Source organism: Bubalus bubalis, chromosome 4, assembly GCF_019923935.1.
Source record: "Bubalus bubalis isolate 160015118507 breed Murrah chromosome 4, NDDB_SH_1, whole genome shotgun sequence".
Taxonomy (NCBI): Eukaryota; Metazoa; Chordata; class Mammalia; order Artiodactyla; family Bovidae; genus Bubalus; species Bubalus bubalis.
In genome coordinates, this window is record NC_059160.1 from 77,657,045 (window position 1) to 77,677,451 (window position 20,407).

Consider the following 20,407-nt stretch of genomic DNA (forward strand, 5'->3'; position numbering starts at 1 on the left):
AAGAGGCTAAGTTGACTAGGTGCCTTGCATGAGTGCCAAGAAGAAATTAATGCTAAAAGAGGAGACTAGAAATATTACTGTGTTGTTTTTATTTATTCAATGTATTTATCTAAGCTTCAGCAGCTTTTATGCCAGGCACTGCTCCTCTCCCAGTGCTGGGATGGGCAGGATCTGCTATAGAAATAGCAGTAAACAAAATAGACAAAAACCTGATAGCACTTCTGAAAAGTGAAAGTGAAAGTTGCTCAGTTGTGTCCACTCTTTGTGACCCCATGAATTATACAGTCCATGGAATTCTCCAGGCCAGAATACTGGAGTGGGTAGCCTTTCCCTTCTCCAGGGATCAAACCCAGGTCTCTCGCATTGCAGGCAGATTCTTCACCAGCTGAGTCACAAGGTAAGCCCAGGAATACTAGAGTGGGTAGCCTATCCATTCTCCAGTGGACCTTCCTGACCCAGGAATTGAACCTGAGTCTCCTGCATCGCAGGCAGATTCTTTACCAACTGAGCTATCAGGGGTTATATGTGGAATCTAAAATAGGACACAAATGAACATATGTAGGAAACAGAAACAGACATAGAGAACAGATCTGTGGTTGCCAAGGGGGAGGGAATGTGGGGGAGAGGATTGAGAGCTTGGAATTAGCAGATGCAAACTAGTATGTATAAAATGGGGAAACACCAAGGTCCTACTATATAGCACAGGGAACTATAACTGTATATATTAAATATCCTGTGATAAACCAGAATGGAAAAGAATATGAAAAAGAGTATCTGTATGAGTTACTGAGTAACTTTGCTATAAAGCAGAAATTAACACACCATTGTAAATCAACTATACTTCAATAAAATTAATAATAAAACTTAACCAAGGAAGGATATTGGAAGATTTCAGGGGTGATGAAATATTAATTAGGATAGTCAATGAGGGCTTCACTGAGAAAGTGATCTTTGAACAAAGACTGAAAATTGAGGGATTAAGCCATGGAAATATGGAGAAAGGATAGTTCAGGCAAAGAAATAAAACTTTTCGGGAGGATTGGCAAGCACCTGGTGTCTTCTTGGAATAGGGAGGAGACCACTGTAGCTGGAGAGAGACAAAAAAGAGGAAAGCAGAGAGATATCAGAGAGGTAATATGGGAGAGAATAGAGCAGAACCCTGGCCAGTGTAAGAACTATGTTGAGTGAAAAACTGATTCTGGAACTCTAAGGGACTCTTCATTGAGAAAAGATATCTTAAAATATCATTTTCCTATCTGTCTACCCTTTCTTTTTTAAAAAGATTTTATTCGTTTATTTTGGCTACATTGGGTCTTAGCTGCAGTACAGGGGCTCTAGAGCACACGGGCTTCAGTAGTTGCGGTGCATGGCTTAGTCGCTTCATGGCATGTGGAATCTCAGTTCCCCAACCAGGGATTGAACCCATGTTCACTGTATTGCAAGGCAGATTCTTAACCACTGGGCCACCAGGGAAGTTCCTATCCTTTCTTTTGAGGATGGTGTTTCTGCCAATGACTTCCCTGATCCTCTTAGTTCCATCACAGGAACTCTTGCTTCTCAAAGACTAGAGAAACTGACTAGGCACTTCTCTGAGAATGAAGAAGCATTGTCAGAATATACATTGAAGGTAGTCCCTGTGCCATCCAGAAAAGCAGGTAGTAAGAACCATACAGAAATTTGAAATAACCATTTCCAGAGCTTGAAGAGAGAATAATGCATTGAAATCAACTTGTGTTTTTTTAGCAAGACATGCACTAGGTAAAAGAAAGCTTTCCCATGAGAATCTTCAAGATATCCCAAGACTTTTACTCCTTTGTAACTAAAATATTATCAATAAACATCATCTTCCATAGTTCTTTGGGCAAAGAAAGAGAAGAAACACTGAAGGAAATAAGCTATCTGTGGCTCTTCCACATAATTATGTTACCATCCAAATCATTGGGTAGCTTGTAGTTGTCTTTTCTAGTAAAGTTGATACATTATGTTGCTTCACAGAGGTGTAAGGAATGAGGACAATTAGGGAAAAAGAATCTGGCACCACTATCTCAATGGTGGCCTCCCAAAGAGTTGTAGGATTTTATATAGAGTGCAATCACAGGCCTGGAAACATGGGGTTTTTACCCTCACTATACTGTTAACTGGCACTTTAAAGTAATAATATTTACTATTTACTGAATCATAGTTTTCTCCCCTGTATAGTAAGCAGCTGGATGAACAATAACTATCACTTTTTCTGTTAAGAAGGTCTATGAAAATCAGTTGCCATGGATAGAGTTGAGTCCAGGTTCTCTGATAAACTCTATGCTCAGTAATTCATTACAGTTATCTTACCTAGAGATGTTAATTACACAGCATTGTACCCCTCTTCCTCTTTTTGCTCCCATAGACATTGCAAACAGATTGCAATACTTGTCCCTGTTAAGTCATCAGAACTCAGGGTTGGTCAGAATTTTTTTTTTTTTTTTTTTTTTTGCATAGTGACTCGGGCAATCATGACCAAACAGTTGGAGAGGGCACTCAAGGTGAAAACAGTTTGCTACTTTACCATTAGGAGAATGACTATGGAAGTTAACGGTTTCTAGTATAGCTACGAAGAGCACTCACATCCTGGCAGCCAATTTCTCCCATCCTGAAAGAGGTCTAACCTATCATCAGTTCTGCCAGCATAAAGTAGTGGCTGGTACCCGGGGCACAACCAAACAGATCAATTAGCTTTTCAGCCAAAGAGGCTTGACTACATAGAATTCATTCTCCTTCTTTATAAAGCCCACTTTCCTCCTGAGAAGAAAGCCTTCTGTAAGAGAAGCCAAATGAGACATTCAACAAGTAGAGACTATCACTGACTTCTTGATCTTTGTCCTTCCACTCACTCACTTTTTTATTACCCCAATCTACAGGAGCTGAGATCGAGAAAGCTGATTCGTCTAAGTTCTAATGAAAAGTCCTAACAATGTTATTTAGATAACTGTGATGAATTTTAATCTGATGACAGCTTGTGACCCACAAATTGCTGTTTAAATTAAAATGCATTCAAAACGAAACTGGCAAGACAACCACAATATTAAACTTGCAATCTGCTGTGAAAAAAACACCTATCAAAAGCACTACATTAAAAATATGAATGTAATTGATTTCTATATGGCATCTTGCAACTTAAATCTGGAGATAGCCTTCAATGCCTTGTGACTAAATTCAATTGATTAATCATCTTCCTTTTTTTTTTTTTTCAAATTAAGAAATCAAAGTAGAGTTGGATTGGTTTGTCTTGGTAATACACCCTTTGGCAGAGCTCCAGGTATAATCTAGGGCTACAGACTTCTAGGTTTCTCTTTTGATGAACAAAAGTCCTCTATTTCCTCATCCCAAATGTTCACCTACAACAAATTTATAAATGTTTTCCACCTGCTTAGTTTTAAGGTTGTTTATAGCTTTTAAGTTATAATTACTCAAGATACATTAAATATTATCTTTAGAAATGTTATATATTAGTTTTAAAAATAACAACACTAATATTTTTCATAGATCAGTTCAAGTCATTCCTAAATTTGATAGGAAATGAGGATATTTTTGGTAATAGCTATTTGTGTCAGGGCTATAATAAAACAATAATGTAAATAAAATTCAACCCAATGTGTATGTTTTCATTTCAAATTTTGACATTAAAGAATTGTATGCAGTAATAAAAGGATTTACTACAACTGTTTGCAAATAATTTAATGACCGTGTCATAGCTACATCCTAGTTTTCAAAGTGCTAAAGAACTACTGAAAATTCCACAATATAACATCATAATTATAACAATTAACATGGGTACTTAATTATAGCCTGAATGTTCTTATACATTACTTGTTCAAGAGATTCACAATACATTAAAATAGCATTAGCTAGAAATAAGGAAGTACCATCTTTCACTCTCACTATTGCCTACACAGAAAAGGACTCACCCACACTCTTTTTAAAAGATACCCTAAAATGTCAATTTTGTATCCATTATCTTTACACACTATCTCCGGACTGTAGTATATACTCAATAAAATATTGCTTGGAAAAATGAATGAATACGTGTGATTGGATGACAGGCAAACTCGGGGAAAATACCTGGTCTTTGATTGCTACAGGGATATTGCACGGGCAACTGCTGTCGCAGTAGGGCTCCCAAAATCTCTCTACCATATTTTATTTTGGTTCATGTGTGTGTAAAAATGATAAAGGATTCAGTCCAGCAAGTCCCTGCATCAAATCGAGGCTGCATGTATCCAAAAAGCAGGGTGTATAGCGACATTTTATGTAAAATTCCCCAGGTACTTCCTAAGGTTTGCTTCCAAACGAAACCTGATACTGGTTCTGATATCAACTATAGTTATATTTGGGAACCAGTCTCACTGTCATTCCTTTCTATACCTCATCAAACCCGTCCCAGGGACAGTGCCTACCCTGCGGTTGTCAGCTTTGAAACTGGGATTGGTTTTCTGTCTGGTGCCCTCGGAACCTGACCGTGATGCTGAAAGAGAAGAGAGGGTCCTATTTTAAAGCTTTCGTCCGTCTTATTGGTTTAGAATATTCGACTGACAAGAGCTGGGGCCAAAGGAGCCTGGAGTGGCATCGTTAATGGGAACCGTGTATTTTGATCTTTGGGGCAGAGATGTGGTCCATCAGGTTACAGCCAATGGATCCCTGTAAGCTCTCGCTAAACCGAGAGACCTTACGGAAGTAGCCGCTGCAGTAGAAAATATTACATCCAGTAGGGAGTCTTGTCTGCCCTCCTGAAAAACGGGCAGTCAAGTGCGGAGCTTAGAAACAAAATCTGGGAGTCTAGATGGAGGGGAGGGGTGGAAGAAGCAAACCTGTATTCGCATTGAAAATGTTCATACGAGGTCAGGAAAAATCAAGGGCTGATTTTAGCTTAAGTTTTCGGCCTCAGTCTTCCAACAGGTGCAGGACTCCCTCGCCCCTACCGTTTCAGTACTGTCCTGCTTTACCTTTCTAAGGGTTTCCTCGCGAAGCCAGCTTTCCCTAGAGTCCTGGAGCATGTGCAGTCTCCTAGCGCATCCACAGCTCTGCCGGGCAACCCCTTACCTGCAGCGTGAAGACTAAGAAGCAGGCACAGCGCAGGGAAGCCGACCGCTCTCCGCATAGTGTTTGCATTGAGCGGCGGAGGAGCAACTCCGCCACGACCCCACTTCAGGCAAAGTGGTGTTGGAAAGAGCCCCCGCCGAGAGTCCTCTTGTCTCCCGGAGGCATTCGCAGGTCCTGGGCTGGGGCTGGCAGAGCGGTGTGTGGCGCGAACAGAAGCAAGCACCAGCTTCTCCACCTTAAGAGAGGAGGGGAGAAAGAGGAGTGGGAGGCGGCGGCAAGCCGGGCGGCGCTGGGCGGGGGCCGAGATCGCGGGGAGCCGCTAGAGCTCGGCCTTCTGGAAGCTCCGCAGCCGCTGGGGGGCGGGGAGGGCGGGGGAGGAGGTGGAGGGAGCCAGCCCTGGAGCCCGGGGCCAGAGCTGTGCGAGCAGCAGCCCCACCGCGTCGCGGCGACTGAGCATGCCCGGTGCTGGCCCTCGCGCCGCACGCACAGAGTTTCAAAGTGGAATTCCACTCCTCCGGGTCTTAGCGGTTGCTGCGAGGGGAGCAGGCTCCACGGCGCGGGGGTGTGGGGGAAGCATGTTGAGGCTGTCATCAGGGATCCAGTATCTGTCCAAAACCTGGGAGTGGGACCAGATGAGGGTCTGACCTGAGGAACCAGAGGAGACGGCCTAAGAAAGTGTGAGCCCCCCAACTCACCCTGTCCCTTCCCCAAATCTTGTTTTACACGTGGACATAGCTCATAGATGGGAGCTGACGTTCTCTGGGCCTCCAAGTGCCAACCTCTCCAGGCTGCCCATGGGAACAGAGTACAGGTGTCTTCCGCTGAGCAGGGTTGCCAGGGGGAGAGGTCATGAGGCAGCCTGCTGAGTATAAGTAGTGAACACGCATCCTGGGGGTGCCTTCTTTCTAACACGATCCCCCTCTCCCGTGTCTTCAGCGGGGTCCCTGTTTTTAAACTTTCTCCAGACTCAAGCTCAAAGCCTATGACCACCGTAGTGACCTAAGTTAGGCCATACTTAGAGACTAGTAGGATATATCCATGTAACAAAAGAGAAGAAGACATCTTTTTGTTTTTTGGAGATAATTATCCTTTGTCTCCACTTTACTAAGGTAAAATGTAATGGAATCACCACTGTAACTGGGCTCCTCCTGTCCAAGTCTGAGTCCCTAGGAAGGCTGTAGCAGTCTGTCTAATATAGGTGTTGATCCCCCTCATTGAGGACATTGAGTGTGGAAATCCTTCTATTAGTCCAGGTGCTCATTACTCCTGGTCATGAAGTCCCTCCCTTAATTAACCCAGGAGCTCTGACTTTACTACCTCTGTGTCTTGGGATACTGTGGCCCTTCCTGGATTACTCCCACTTGCTTACCACACTCAAGCTTGCTAAGGTCTAACCTTGATCTCATTTTTCCAGAAAGCCCTGGGCTAACTCCAGATTACAATATTTCTCTTCCACATGTGAATGTATACACAACCTTTGCTTAGCAACATCACATATTTTTCTTTTATATTCATTCATCTGTGGTTCATCTTACAACCCAGCTGAGGGGCCTTAAGAACATCTGCATCTTTATATCACTGAAATTGAATAAAGTCATTCTGGGTAAATAAGATGTATGAATAAGTGCTTGTTGAATTGAACTGCGTATCTCTTCAATGCTTTCTTCCTCCATCCCCTATGAACTGGGACAACTAATGGGAAACATGCTACCCACAAGAGTTTCAGTTAGACAGGATGTCATAGGATCTGAGCCTGGGCAGTATCATTTCCTTTATAACTTATTTCATCTCTAGCACTGAGAGATGAGGCCAGGAACTGCACTCCACTAGTTGCAAAAAGGCAGAGAATGAAATGTATTTTTATACCTTGTCAGGACTTCTGTGCTGAAAATTGAGCTCTATGCAGCTTTACTCTCCCCCACTCCACCACTTCCCCACATGGGTGTGTTACGTACCATTTCTGTGGTATAACTGTTTTACCCCAAACCTCCCTAGGCTGCAACCTCTTTCCTTACTCCGGATTCACTTTTCCCCTGTCTCCTTTCCCATAGCATAAATCGGTTTCTAACATACCAAAAGAATTACTAATGGCATCTATCATTCATTATCTCTTTCCTTAACCCCACCCTCTTCCCACAATGGAATCCAACCTCTACAATGGCAGTTATCTTTGACAATTGTATTCACTAATGTATGTCAACTGACTCTAATAGTGCCTCACACAAAATAAATGCTCAAAAATGAATTAATTAAAAGCAACTAGTTGATAAAATTCAATAGTGACAGTTATACCAACTCTTTGGAATTCTTACTAGATATTTGAGATAACTTATTTATCTATGTTTAAAAATCAGAGGAGTAACTCTTCTCATCTAACATCAGGTCCTAGAATTGCTGCAGGGTTGAAAGTCAGGGGGAGTAATTGCAGCCCAAGTACAATGGGTGTACTTCTATTATTCCAATAAAAAAAAATTACCAAACTCCATAGATCTCCAAGAAGAAAATGCACATACAGTAAGGAAGCAATATTACTGTAATGCCCTGAACCCTTTGCTTTCCCACAGATAATTCCAACATTTATTTGGGGGGATATTTAGAGTTTCAAATAATATAATTTGCTGTGACTTTACCAACAAGCATTCAGCTAGCTATTTATTTTGCCCAGGGGTAGAGGTAGCTGAATTATTAAACTGTGCATGAAAATTCCGTTCACAGCAAAATTTCCAGTTTCTAATTCAAGATATACCAATAGAATAGTTCAGTACAGTAAAAATAACCTCAAGTGAGATGTAATTTTGGTGACTGGACAGTAATTATTAATTTACTTGAAAAAGATAAAGGAGAAAAAATTTCATATTCCTTGGTGAGTTGAACTAATATACTTTCAAGAGATCTGATCCCGTGACATGTGAAGTCAGAGTATAATAAGTAAATCAGCCGATCAATGAAAAGTCAACCCCTTAATTCTTTGAGACAGATTCTCTGTGAGTTCACAGATGCTACTTTCCCTTGACTCGGTGATCTAACACCAGTGAAGGCAATTTGGTGTTTTAGAGAAGAGCCTGTGCTAGTAAACTACACCCAGTTTCAGAAAATTAGCTCCAACTTAAAGAAGTATGGAAATTACTATGAGAGAGCCAGGCAAATTATTAATAATACTGGATTACAGAACTGTGTGCTAAAGGAAATCATTTACATTTTGAAAGAGAAACAGAAAATTACTATCATGTGAAATCTTTTCACCAGAAAATGTACCATCTCTGTTTCCTATGAGGTGAGAGTCAGGAAGAATTTATACAGGAGAGAAGCCTTTCAGAACATGCCCTCAAACTGAATATAACCACTATGAGCCTCCACATTAACATGTCTATAAATGGATGAAAACCATTCATACTGGCCATCTTTCCCTAGGACACTTTAAAGAAATTGGATCTACTGACTGTAAAAGTTTCTTCTTTAAATTATTTAGATCATGATTATTATTTAAATATGAGCGTTAACCTTGATTAGTGCATCCATGTACCAGGCTGCATTCTAAGCATATGGATTTCCTACTTAAACTTTACAATATCCCTACAAGGAGGTATTATCATCATCTCAATTTAGAGATGGTAGGGCTTCGTTGGTGGCTCTGTGGTTAAGAACCCACCTGTCAATGCAGGAGACATGGATTTGACCCCTGGGTTGGGAAGATCCCCTGGAGTAGGAAATGGCAACCCACTCCAGTATTCTTGCCTGGGAAATTCTGTAGACAGAGGAGCCTGACGGGCTACAGTCCATGGGGTTGCAAAGAATCAGACACCACTGAGCGCACATAGACAAACATCAGAGAAGCACCTTGCCCAAACTCAAGTAGTAGGTAATCAACCAAAAGACAAATTGGTAGAGTTAGGATGTACAATCAGATAATTTGTTACCAAACCACTACAATATACTACTTCACATATAATCAGTGTAAGTAGTGACAGTTGTAGTCGACTCGTTAGAATTAGATCAGGGCCAGAGCAGAAGACACTGATCCTACACCTGGCAGTAAAGCTCTGTAGCGAGAAACCCCCATAGGAGATTGTCTACAAACGGATGAGGCAATGCTGTGGCAGTGGACACTAAGGTCTAGCATCTAGTGAACAAAGATAGACAACACATACAATCATGCTTAGAAGAACTCGTAAGTATGCTTACAGTAAAGTAGAGTAGGAGAGAGATTATCTTTCCTTGAAGGGGGGAAGTGGAGGCAAGGATGTGTAGCAGGCAAGAAACTATTAGTGGAAAACAATAAATAAGCTGAGTCTTGCTGGATAAATAAGTTCTAACTGTTCTATATGAAGAGAGAGGTTGTGGGATTGTGTGAGCCGGGAAAAGAGACATGAAGTAGTGAAATGAATTCAAGGAACTTCTGAATGTGTACAGGAGCAACACGTGACAGTGCCCAACATGTTATTGAGATCTGTAACGTGTTTACCCTGCCCCATGGTAATGGTCATTTTTTCAGCCACAAAGTTTGTTTCCTTTGCCTGAGAGATATCTATAGATGAGACGGGAAAAGAAGAGTAATAATTTATTTCTACAAATTAAAGGACTGGAGGTGAATTAAGCTGTATTCAGAGTAGAACGGCTCAGAATCCAAGAGAAGGAAGTAGAAATTTGGGGGCAAAGGTACATTCAGATGGGTGGCTTTACCATTCATTTCTAAAAATAGTTTTCCAACTATGAAAAAGCAGAACTTCCAATCTACCCTTTTGTGTAAGCACACAGTGAAGAAAATAGCGAGATAGAAAGGGCACCAGGAATGAAGACTAAATGACTAAAATTTACAAAATACATATTTTCACACTCTCACAAGAGCTCTGAGAGATGTTATTCTCCTCTTTGAGGAAAGAAGAAACTAAAACTCAGTAAGGCTAGTAATTTGCCCATGGTCATCCAGCTAGTAAGTGATATGGCTGGGATTAAAATTCAGGACTGGTGACCCTAGTACCAGGCTTTAACAACTCTGTTGTACTGATTCCCTGATTAATGAAGAGAATTAACTTCAAGACTTAAATGGAAAATGTAGTATTTTCAAGGGGTTTCCATGGTGGCTCAGATGGTAAGGAATCTGCTTGTAATACAGGAGACTTGGGTTTGATCCCTGAGTTGGGAACATCTCAAGAAACAGACTTCATCAGGAGGATTATTGACAATTAAATTTTACAATTTAACAGAGCTCTAGTTTTTTTGAGTTTTAGCTATTTCAAGTGTTTGATACACACACACACACACACACACACACACAAATACATAAAGACAGCAATGTGTATTCTAAGAAAAAATTAGATACCCAAAATAAGATATATAGTCTTTTATAGCTGTCTTAGTATGATACAGGCTTCCCTTGTGGCTGAGCTGGTAAAGAATCTGCCTGGAATGCATGAGACCTGAGTTTGATCCCTGGGTTGGGAAGATTCCCTTGGAAGAGAGAATGGCTACCCACTCCAGTATAATACAAAAAATCACAGTAGAAAGGCCATAAGTACTGATAGATTCAGCTATTGGTTCATCATTAAAATTTTATTCAAGATGAAGTATAAGCTTTCCTGGGAGCTAGCCCTTGGTACCAGTGTATTGTACTGTCATCTACTCTGGCACTGCAAAGGTCAGATTCAGCCAAGATGTCGGTAATAGATTTATAAACTGCTGACTCTCTGCATTAGCTCTCTGTCCATCCCAAGACACTAATCAGGATGCACTTACCCATCCATCATCCTGAGCAGCACACAGATGTGAGAAACCACAGTGTCAGCTTAGACCAGCTACTTGGGGCCAGTCAAATACATTTTCTACATTGTTTGATCATTCTTTAAGATTTCCTTGAATGAGGCCATTTTGGAACAATTCATTCACCCAAAAACTCAAGACACTAAGAAGATTCAAGGAATGTAGCTATGGCTTGGTTAAATCATTTAATCCGACTCCATTCCTGTTAATCATTTTCTCCCATAACTGTAAGATGGCGTGAAAGAATATCTTCCAAACATGGGCCTCCATGCCTTTCTCATTGATTGCTCGCTTTTAGAAATGAAAAGCCATGGTTCTCTCTGTCTTATAGTTCCTTATTCCCCTCATTCTTGCAGCTGTATGCCTACAGAAGAGAAGATGGTAATTTATCAGTCTAAGATTTAGTGTTGAGAAACATTTTTAGATTAAAATATTCCTTTGTAAAAAACCTACACCTCCACACATGGAGGGGAGAATTAGAGGAAAACTTGGTAAAACTGACTGTAATATGACCATTAGTGTCCTCAAATAACTAAGCAGTCAGTCATCTGTCCATGGCCATGATTTTAACTTATTCAACAGAATCCAAGTGTGCCAGATGCAAACACTAGCATCTTTGCTCAGTGAATATACTAGGAAACAGTATTTGAAGTCAAGTTACAATGGGATAGGCTGCATCACATTCATTCCCCAAACAATGAAATAATCTCCTGATATTTCATTGATACCTCATTTGACTTAAAATAATTTAAAGAAAACACACATTGAGTACCTGTGATGATCCAGGAAGTGTTTTTAGTTCTTAGAATGTATTATTAAGCCCCAAAGACAAAGATTCCTGCCCTCAAGATGCTTGCATTCTAGGAGGAAGAATTACACATTTAACAGTAAATATAAGGAAGAAGTAAATTATATAATATGGTGAAAGTTGATAAGTGCTTCGGGGAAAGGAAAATGTAGATTGAAGTATGGGAAATTAGGAGAGTGAGGGTGGGGTCAAAATGAGTACAAGGAGTTTACCAAATTAATAGGATATTTAAGATAAGCCACCTGGAGAAGCTGAGCAAAGATTGAAGCTGAGACTTGAAGTTGGTGAAAGAGTCATCAAAACAGATAACTGGTTAAAGAACTTTCCAGGAGGAGGGACCAGCAAAAGGCTCTGTAATTCCATAGATATCTTAACCAACCTGGAAAACCACACTGTGTCAAAAAAATTTTCCAGCATGCCTTTAAATATACTATGCATGTAAAGAGAAATATAGTAAGAAAAATGCAAAATTAAATGAAATGAAAATTTCTCCATAAGAATTTTTAAATTAATTCTAGTTGCATTGATTTCAAATTACAGTAATATAACTCTGCAAATAACAAAAACTCAAGAGACTGCAACTACCCAATGGACATAATCATATGAAATTCCACTCTTTATTTCATGCTATTAGTGTAAAATAAACATCTTATTAATTAGAAATGTGGGTGCATTTCTAATTAGAAATGTATTAATTAGAAATGCATATGTTGATACTTTATTTATCCTAAGAGACTTAGCAAAAAAAATTTGTGAACTACCCTTATATAAGACTACCAACAAAAGAATCAATCCAATGTATTATGGATGAGAAATCTAAGCAGAAAAAAAAAAAGAGAAAAATACCCTAGCAAGCATTTTTGTGTTCTCAGCTTCTTCCTTGGCAAATGGTATCAAAATACTTGAGCTAAATACTATCCAAATGCTGGAGAATAAAGATTTTGCAAATGTCCTGTTTCTTAGAGTAGTTAATTTTGATTTTTTGTTGTTTGGGATAGATAGAATAGAAGGTAACCTCACTTTACATTTTAATAAAATATCTTTTTCATTCAAGTCCATATGACAAGGGCTCATCCAAATACTACTTCGTGGTCAATACAAAAGGAGAAAAATATAAATAACCTCTCTTGAAAGAAATCATCTGTATCCTCTGATCTTAGAAGTACTGTGCTTTAGAAAAGAAAGTAAATAATCTAGCCTAGATTTTGACTGCAGAACTTAAATCAAATTTTATATTTGATCTGTTCTAAATTGATAATCACAAAGATTGAAAAGTATACTCCTTTCAAAACCGTATTCAATAACAGACGTGCTGTGATCAGGCGCTCAGTTGTGTCTGACTCTTTGTGACCCTGTGACTGTATCCTGCCAGTCTCCTCTGTCCATGGGATTCTCCAAACAAGAATACTGGGATGCAGTGCCATTTCCTTCTCCTCCAGAAGATCTTCCTGACTCAGGGTTTAAACTTGCATCTCTTGTGTCTCTTGTATTGGCAGGTGGATTCTTTTCTGCTGGCACCACCTGGGAAGCCCTCAGTAACAAATGTGAAAATAAAACTAAATTTATCTTTGAATTAGCCATAATTAGATAGCACTCTAACTTTAAACACACTATTTGTAGGAAGTGGGCAAAAACAGACGCCATACTTCTGAAATTTACCAAATTTCTGAAATTTATTTAAATTTAAATAAAGTTTAAATTAATTGTCTTTAGAGTTGAACATTCTAAATTATGAAAGTAAAAGCATCCATTGAACAATAGACAATACAGAAAGAAAGAAAAAGGTGTGGTCATAGATTTCATTGCTGCTGCTGCTAAGTCGCTTCAGTCGTGTCCGACTCTGTGTGACCCCAGAGACGGCAGCCCACCAGGCTCCCCCGTCACTGGGATTCTCCAGGCAAGAACACTGGAGTGGGTAGCCATTTCCTTCTCCAATGCATGAAAGTGAAAAGTGAAAATGAAGTCGCTCAGTTGTATCCGACTCCCAGTGACCCCATGGACTGCAGCCATGGGGTTTGCCAGGCAAAAGTACTGGAGTGGGTTGCCATTGCCTTCTCTGATAGATATCATTAAGTAGTGATAAACAGAGGTAACATTTTGGTACATAGAGCTCCCTTCCACTCCCACCCTGGGGAAATATGAATCTATGCATCCATGTGTTTATAATTATTACTAACTTTAACAAAATTTCTACATCAGTAGCATCAAACTATGGGTTTGGACACTGTTTTTTTCCCTAATAGTATTGTGGGAGCATATTACCACGTGATTATTTTTAACTGTTGCATAGCATTGCATTATGACAATCCATTTTTGACTTCTCAGTTTTTAGAGTTCTTCCTCAATTATTGTGAGCTGCTTAGAGAGTAAGAAATGATGCTTGCTTAACCTGTAAAATATTTGGAAACGTACAGGAGATTGAAAGTTATAATACTTTTAACACAGCCATGGCAGTGCTATCACTGGTTAAGCCGCTGCCCCAGTAAAAAAGGAAATTCTAAAGTGTCAAAACCAGGTGTCAGGAATGGGACATCACAGATTGTGAGTCCTACCTCAACCCCTAGCAAATTAGGAGGAATCAAAATGTGTACATTCCAATCAGACTACTGCCTTTCCTAAGAATGATGAATAAAGCAGGAGATGAATGATCAGTATTTGTTCCTTTTTTCATTATCCCTGGATAACTCAATCAACTGACACTGAAATTATCATAACAAAAAGTACTATGGGGTAAAAAGGACTGTAAAGTGAATTGTATAAATAGGAGCTATAAGTAATTGTGTATTTCCTTTATTTCAAAAAATATTATTTTTGCTTCTGGTTTCTTTTAAAAATCTGAACAGTACAGCTACCTTCTCACGCTTATTACCTTCCTGCTCAAATGTAATGACACTCAGGATTTTGTAGTTCCTAATCAGAGCTTTAAACTTACTGTAGTATCCATAAACAATAGGCAGCATTTTTTAAATTTTAATGTTAATTAACTGGCATTATATTCTATACTGTTCATGAAGTTCTTGAGGCAGGAATACTGAAATGATTTGTATTACCTTCTCCAGTGGATCATGTTTTGTCAGAACTATATTCTGTCAGAATTATATTGAATATTTTGTCAGAATTAAATTCTATAAAACTATATTTTTGCATTTTCCCCTCTATTAAAAAATGAGTTTTTAAAAATGTTTCAATAAATCTTTGCACATGTTTTTCAAGCATGTTTACCATAGTTTCTCTAAGGCACACACATAAAAGTTAAATTGCTCATGTACAGGTTATCACTATGTAGCGTTGACAGTAATTTGCATTCACAGCAGCAATGTATGCGAATCAATTTTGCTATAGCCACAGTTTTCTATACCCACACATAAGTGTCATACTTACCAATTATTTTGCCAAATCAATACATATTAAATAGTATCTGATTTTTAAAACATCTTTGCTTGACACACTACCATTTTATTATTCATTTTATGTTTGTCCCCTATTTTTATGTTTCTCTAAGCCTCTTTCCATCACCTCCATTAGCTTTGTTCATAGTCATGCTTCCTAAGGCCCACTTGACTTCACATTCCAGGATGTCTGGCTCTAGGTGAGTAACCACACCATTGTGATTATCTTGGTCCTGAAGATCTTTTTTGTACAGTTCTCCTGTGTATTCTTGCTAGCTTTTCTTATCTTGCTTCCTCTTCTTATCTTCTGCTTCTGTTAGGTCTCACCCTTTCTGTCCTTTATTGAGCCCATCTTTGCATGAAATGTTTCCTTGGTATCTCTAATTTTCTTGAAGAGATCTCTAGTCTTTCCCATGCTATTGTTTTCCTTTATTTCTTTGCATTGATTGCTAAAGAAGACTTTGTTATCTCTCCTTGCTATTCTTTGGAACTCTGCATTCAAATGGGTATATCTTTCCTTTCCTCCTTTGCTTTTCCCTTCCCTTCTTTTCACATCTATTTGTAAGGCCTCCTCAGACAGCCATTTTGCTTTTTTGCATTTCTTTTTCTTAGGGATGGTCTTGATTCCTGTCTCCTAAAGGAGATCAGTCCTGGGTGTTCATTGGAAGGACTGATGCTAAAGCTGAAACTCCAGTACTTTGGCCACCTCATGAGAAGAGTTGACTCATTTGAAAAGACCCTGATGCTGGAGGGATTGGGGGCAGGAGGAGAAGGGGATGACAGAGGATGAGATGGGTGAATGGCATCACTGACTCAATGGACATGGGTTTGTGTGAACTCCAGCAGTTGGTGATGGACAGGGAAGGCTGCAGTTCATGGGGTCGCAAAGAGTCAGACAGAACTGAGCGACTGACCTTAACTGAAACCTCTTTCTCTTCTTCCTTCTGGATTACTGAACTATTTTTAATATTCTATTTAAATTTTTAAAATATAAACTCCTTTTAAATTTACCTATTGGCCTTTTAGAGTTTCCCTGGTGGTTCAGCGTTAAAGAATTCACAATGCAGGAGACATGGATTTAATCCCTGGGTCCAGAAGATCCTCTGGAGAAGGAAATGGCAACCCACTCCAGTATTCTTGTCTGGGAAATCTCATGGACAAAGGAGTCTGGTGGGCTACAGTCCATAAGGTCACAAAGAGTTGGACATGATTTAGCAACTCAAGAACAGCACTGGCCTTTTGGCTAACTCTTTGTATCATTTCTTCAATAGATACTCTAGGTAGTAAAATGTACATACCTTCCATTCACAACCTACTTCAAGTTATTATTCTGCTGCAATTTTAAGTAAAGAAGAAGATTCATACCCATATAGGTTCCTTAAACCTGCCCTTCTAATTCTCATATATATTACTTTTATATATATTGAAATCCATTATATACATGATAATTTTTGCTTTTAATAGTAATACATGTTTTAAAGATCTTAAAAAATACAGTCCTTTATATTTATCCAGATACATACCATTTATCCGGCTTTAAGTTCAGTTCAGTTCAGTTCAGTTCAGTTCAGTCACTCAGTCGTGACCGACTCTTTGCGACCCCATGAATCGCAGCACCCAAGCCTCCCTGTCCATCACCATCTCCCGGAGTTCACTCAAACTCAGTTCCATCGAGTTGGTGATGCCCTCCAGCCATCTCATCCTCTGTCATCCCCTTCTCCTCCTGCCCCATCCCTCCCAGCATCAGGGTCTTTTCAAATGAGTCAACTCTTCTCATGAGGTGGCCAAAGTACTGGAGTTTCAGCTTTAGAATCAGCCCTTCCATTGAACACCCAGGACTGATCTCCTTTAGGATGGACTGGTTGGATCTCCTTGCAGTCCAAGGAACTCTCAGGAGTCTTCTCCAACACCACAGTTCAAAAGCATTAATTCTTCAGCACTCAGCTTTCTTCACAGTCCAACTTTCACATCCATACATGACCACTGGAAAAACCAAAGCCTTGACTAGACGAACCTTTGTTGGCAAAGTAATATCTCTGCTTTTCAATATGCTATCTAGGTTGGTCATAACTTTCCTTCCAAGGAGTAAGCATCTTTTAATTTCATGGCTACAGTCACCATCTGCTGTGGTTTTGGAGCCCGAAAAATAAAGTCAGCCACTGTTTCCACTGTTTCCCCATCTATTTCCCATGAAGTGATGGGACTGGATGCCATGATCTTCGTTTTCTGAATGTTGAGCTTTAAGCCAACTTTTTCACTCTCCTCTTTCGCTTTCATGAACAGGCTTTTTAGTTCCTCTTTACTTTCTGCCATAAGGGTGGTGTCATCTGCATATCTGAGGTGATTGATATTTCTTCCTGCAATCTTGATTCTAGCTTGTGCTTCTTCCATTCCAGCGTTTCTCATGATGTATTCTGCATATAAGTTAAATAAGCAGGGTGACAATATACAGCCTTGATGAACTCCTTTTCCTATTTGGAACCAGTCTGTTGTTCCATGTCCAGTTCTAACTGTTGCTTCCTGACCTGCATATAGGTTTCTCAAGAGGCAGGTCAGGTGGTCTGGTATTCCCATCTCTTTCAGAATTTTGCACAGTTTATTGTGATCCACACAGTCAGAGGCTTTGGCATAGTCAATAAAGCAGAAATAGATGTTTTTCTGGAACTCTCTTGCTATTTCCATGATCCAGCGGATGTTGGCAATTTGATCTCTGGTTCCTCTGCCTTTTCTAAATCGAGCTTGCACATCAGGAAGTTCACAGTTCACATATTGCTGAAGCCTGGCTTGGAGAATTTTGAGCATTACTTTACTAGCGTGTGAGATGAGTGCAATTGTGCGGTAGTTTGAGCACTCTTTGGCATTGCCTTTCTTTGGGCTTGGAATGAAAAGTGACCTTTTCCAGTCCTGTGGCCACTGCTGAGTTTTCCAAATTTGCTGGCATATTGAGTGCAGCACTTTCACAGCATCATCTTTCAGGATTTGGAAGAGCTCAACTGGAATTCCATCACCTCCACTAGCTTTGTTCATAGTGATGCTTTCTAAGGCCCACTTGACTTCACATTGCAGGACATCAGGCTCTGAGTGAATGATCACACCATTGTGATTATCTGGGTCGTGAAGATCTTATTTGTACAGTTCTGAGTATTTTGCACCTTTTCTTAATATTTTCTGCTTGTGTTAGGTCCATACCATTTCTGTCCTTTATCGAGCCCATCTTTGCATGAAATGTTCCCTTGGTATCTCTAATTTTCTTGAAGAGATCCCTAGTCTTTCCCATTCTGTTGTTTTCCTCTATTTCTTTGCACTGATCACTGAGGAAGGCTTTCTTATCTCTCCTTGCTATTCTTTGGAACTCTGCATTCAACTGGGTATATCTTTCCTTTTCTCCTTTGCTTTTTGCTTCTCTTCTTTTCACAGCTATTTGTAAGGCCTCCCCAGACAGCCATTTTGCTTTTTTGCATTTCTTTTCCATGTGAATGGTCTTGATCCCTGTCTCCTGTACAATGTCACGAACCTCATTCCATAGTTCATCAGGCACTCTATCTATCAGATCTAGTCCCGTAAATCTATTTCTCACTTCCACTGTATAATCATAAGGGATTTGATTTAGGTCATACCTGAATGGTCTAGTGGTTTTCCCTACTTTCTTCAATTAATGTCTGAATTTGGCAATAAGGAGTTAATGATCTGAGCCACAGTCAGTTCCTGGTCTTGCTGACTGTATAGAGCTTCTCCATCTTTGGCTGCAAAGAATATAATCAATCAATGGTCAACAATCAATGGTGTTGACCATTTGGTGATGTCCATGTGTAGAGTCCTCTCTTGTGTTGTTGGAAGAGGGTGTTTGCTATGACCAGTGCATTCTCTAGGCAAAACTCTTTTAGCCTTTGCCCTGCTTCATTCTGTACTCCAAGGCCAAATTTGCCTGTTACTCCAGGTGTTTCTTGAGTTCCTACTTTTGCATTCCAGTCCCCTATAATGAAAAGGACATCTTTTTTTGGGTTGTAGTTCTAAAAGGTCTTGTACGTCTTCATAGAGCTGTTCAACTTTAGCTTCTTCAGCGTTGCTGGTCAGGGCATAGACTTGGATTACTGTGATACTGAATGGTTTGCCTTGGATATGAACAGAGATCAGTCTGTCATTTTTGAGATTGCATCCAAGTATTGCATTTCGGACTCTTTTGTTGACCATGATGGCTACTCCATTTCTTCTAAGGGATTCCTGCCCTCAGTAGTAGATATAATGTTCATCTGAGTTAAATTCACCCATTCCAGTCCATTTTAGTTCGCTGATTCCTAGAATCTTGATGTTCACTCTTGCCAGCTCCTGTTTGACCACTTCCAGTTTGCCTTGATTCATGGACCTGACATTCCAGGTTCCTATGCAATATTGCTCTTTACAGCATTGGACCTTGCTTCTATCACAAGTCACATTCACAACTGAGTATTGTTTTTGCTTTGGCTCCATCCCTTCATTCTTTCTAGAGTTGTTTTCCTCTAATCTCCAGTAGCTTATTGGGCACCCACCGACCTGGGGAGTTCCCCTTTCAGTATCCTATCATTTTGCCTTTTCATACTTTTATGGGGTCTCAAGGCAAGAAATCTGAAGTAGTTTGCCATTCCCTTCTCCAGTGGACCACATTCTGTCTCCCGGCTTTACTGATGCTTAATTGGTGTACAAAAAACTGCTCATGGTTAATCTTCTAAGTAATGTGGGGTTTTTTTTCTTGCTTTCAAGATTATTTTCTTTATTTTTGAATTTCAGCAATGATGGTTCTTGGCAAAGGTTTTTTTCGTTTGTTTTAGTTTATAATATTTGGAGATAGTGAACTTCTTGAATCTATAAATTTATAATTTTGTCCACATTTAGGAAAAATTTAGCCATTATTTCTTAACATACATTTTCTGACCCATTTTCTCTCTTTCTGCAATTCCAAATATATGAATATTTGTACTTTTGATTTTGACCCACATTTCCCTGATAGAGAATCCACCTGATAAAGAATCAGCTGGTAAAGTATCCTCCTGCAATGCCAGAGACCTGGGTTCGATCCTTGGGTTGCGAAGATCCCCTGGAGAAGGGAACAACTACCCACTCCATTATTCTAGGCTGGATAATTCCATGGACTGTTTAATCCATGGGGTCGCAAAGAGTTGGGTACGACTGAGCAACTTTCACTTTCCCTGAAGTTCTGCTCATATTTTTTTTCTCTCAGTTCTTTAGATTGTATCTGTTTTTCTACTGTAACTTTATAGCAGCAAACTCCACTCAGTAGTTCTTTGTTCCAGAAGAACTGCATATTTCTTAATGGAGTTCATGATGCCCTCTTTGCTAACTGCTACAAAAGTGAGTAGTTTATGCTGTCTATGCCATTCCC

At 39.7% G+C, this 20,407-nt stretch overlaps 1 protein-coding gene across 1 annotated transcript in view; it reads right to left on the reverse strand.

Annotated features, from left to right (window-relative positions):
• PTPRR (protein tyrosine phosphatase receptor type R) overlaps window positions 1-5,328 on the reverse strand; it is a 268,902-nt gene extending 263,574 nt beyond the window's left edge. Inside the window, exon 1 of the mRNA XM_006058411.4 lies at window positions 5,077-5,328. Coding sequence (XP_006058473.2) covers window positions 5,077-5,134 — 58 coding nt within the window. The 5' untranslated portion in view covers window positions 5,135-5,328. The remainder of the gene's footprint in view (window positions 1-5,076) is intronic.
• Window positions 5,329-20,407: the final 15,079 nt, after the last annotated feature.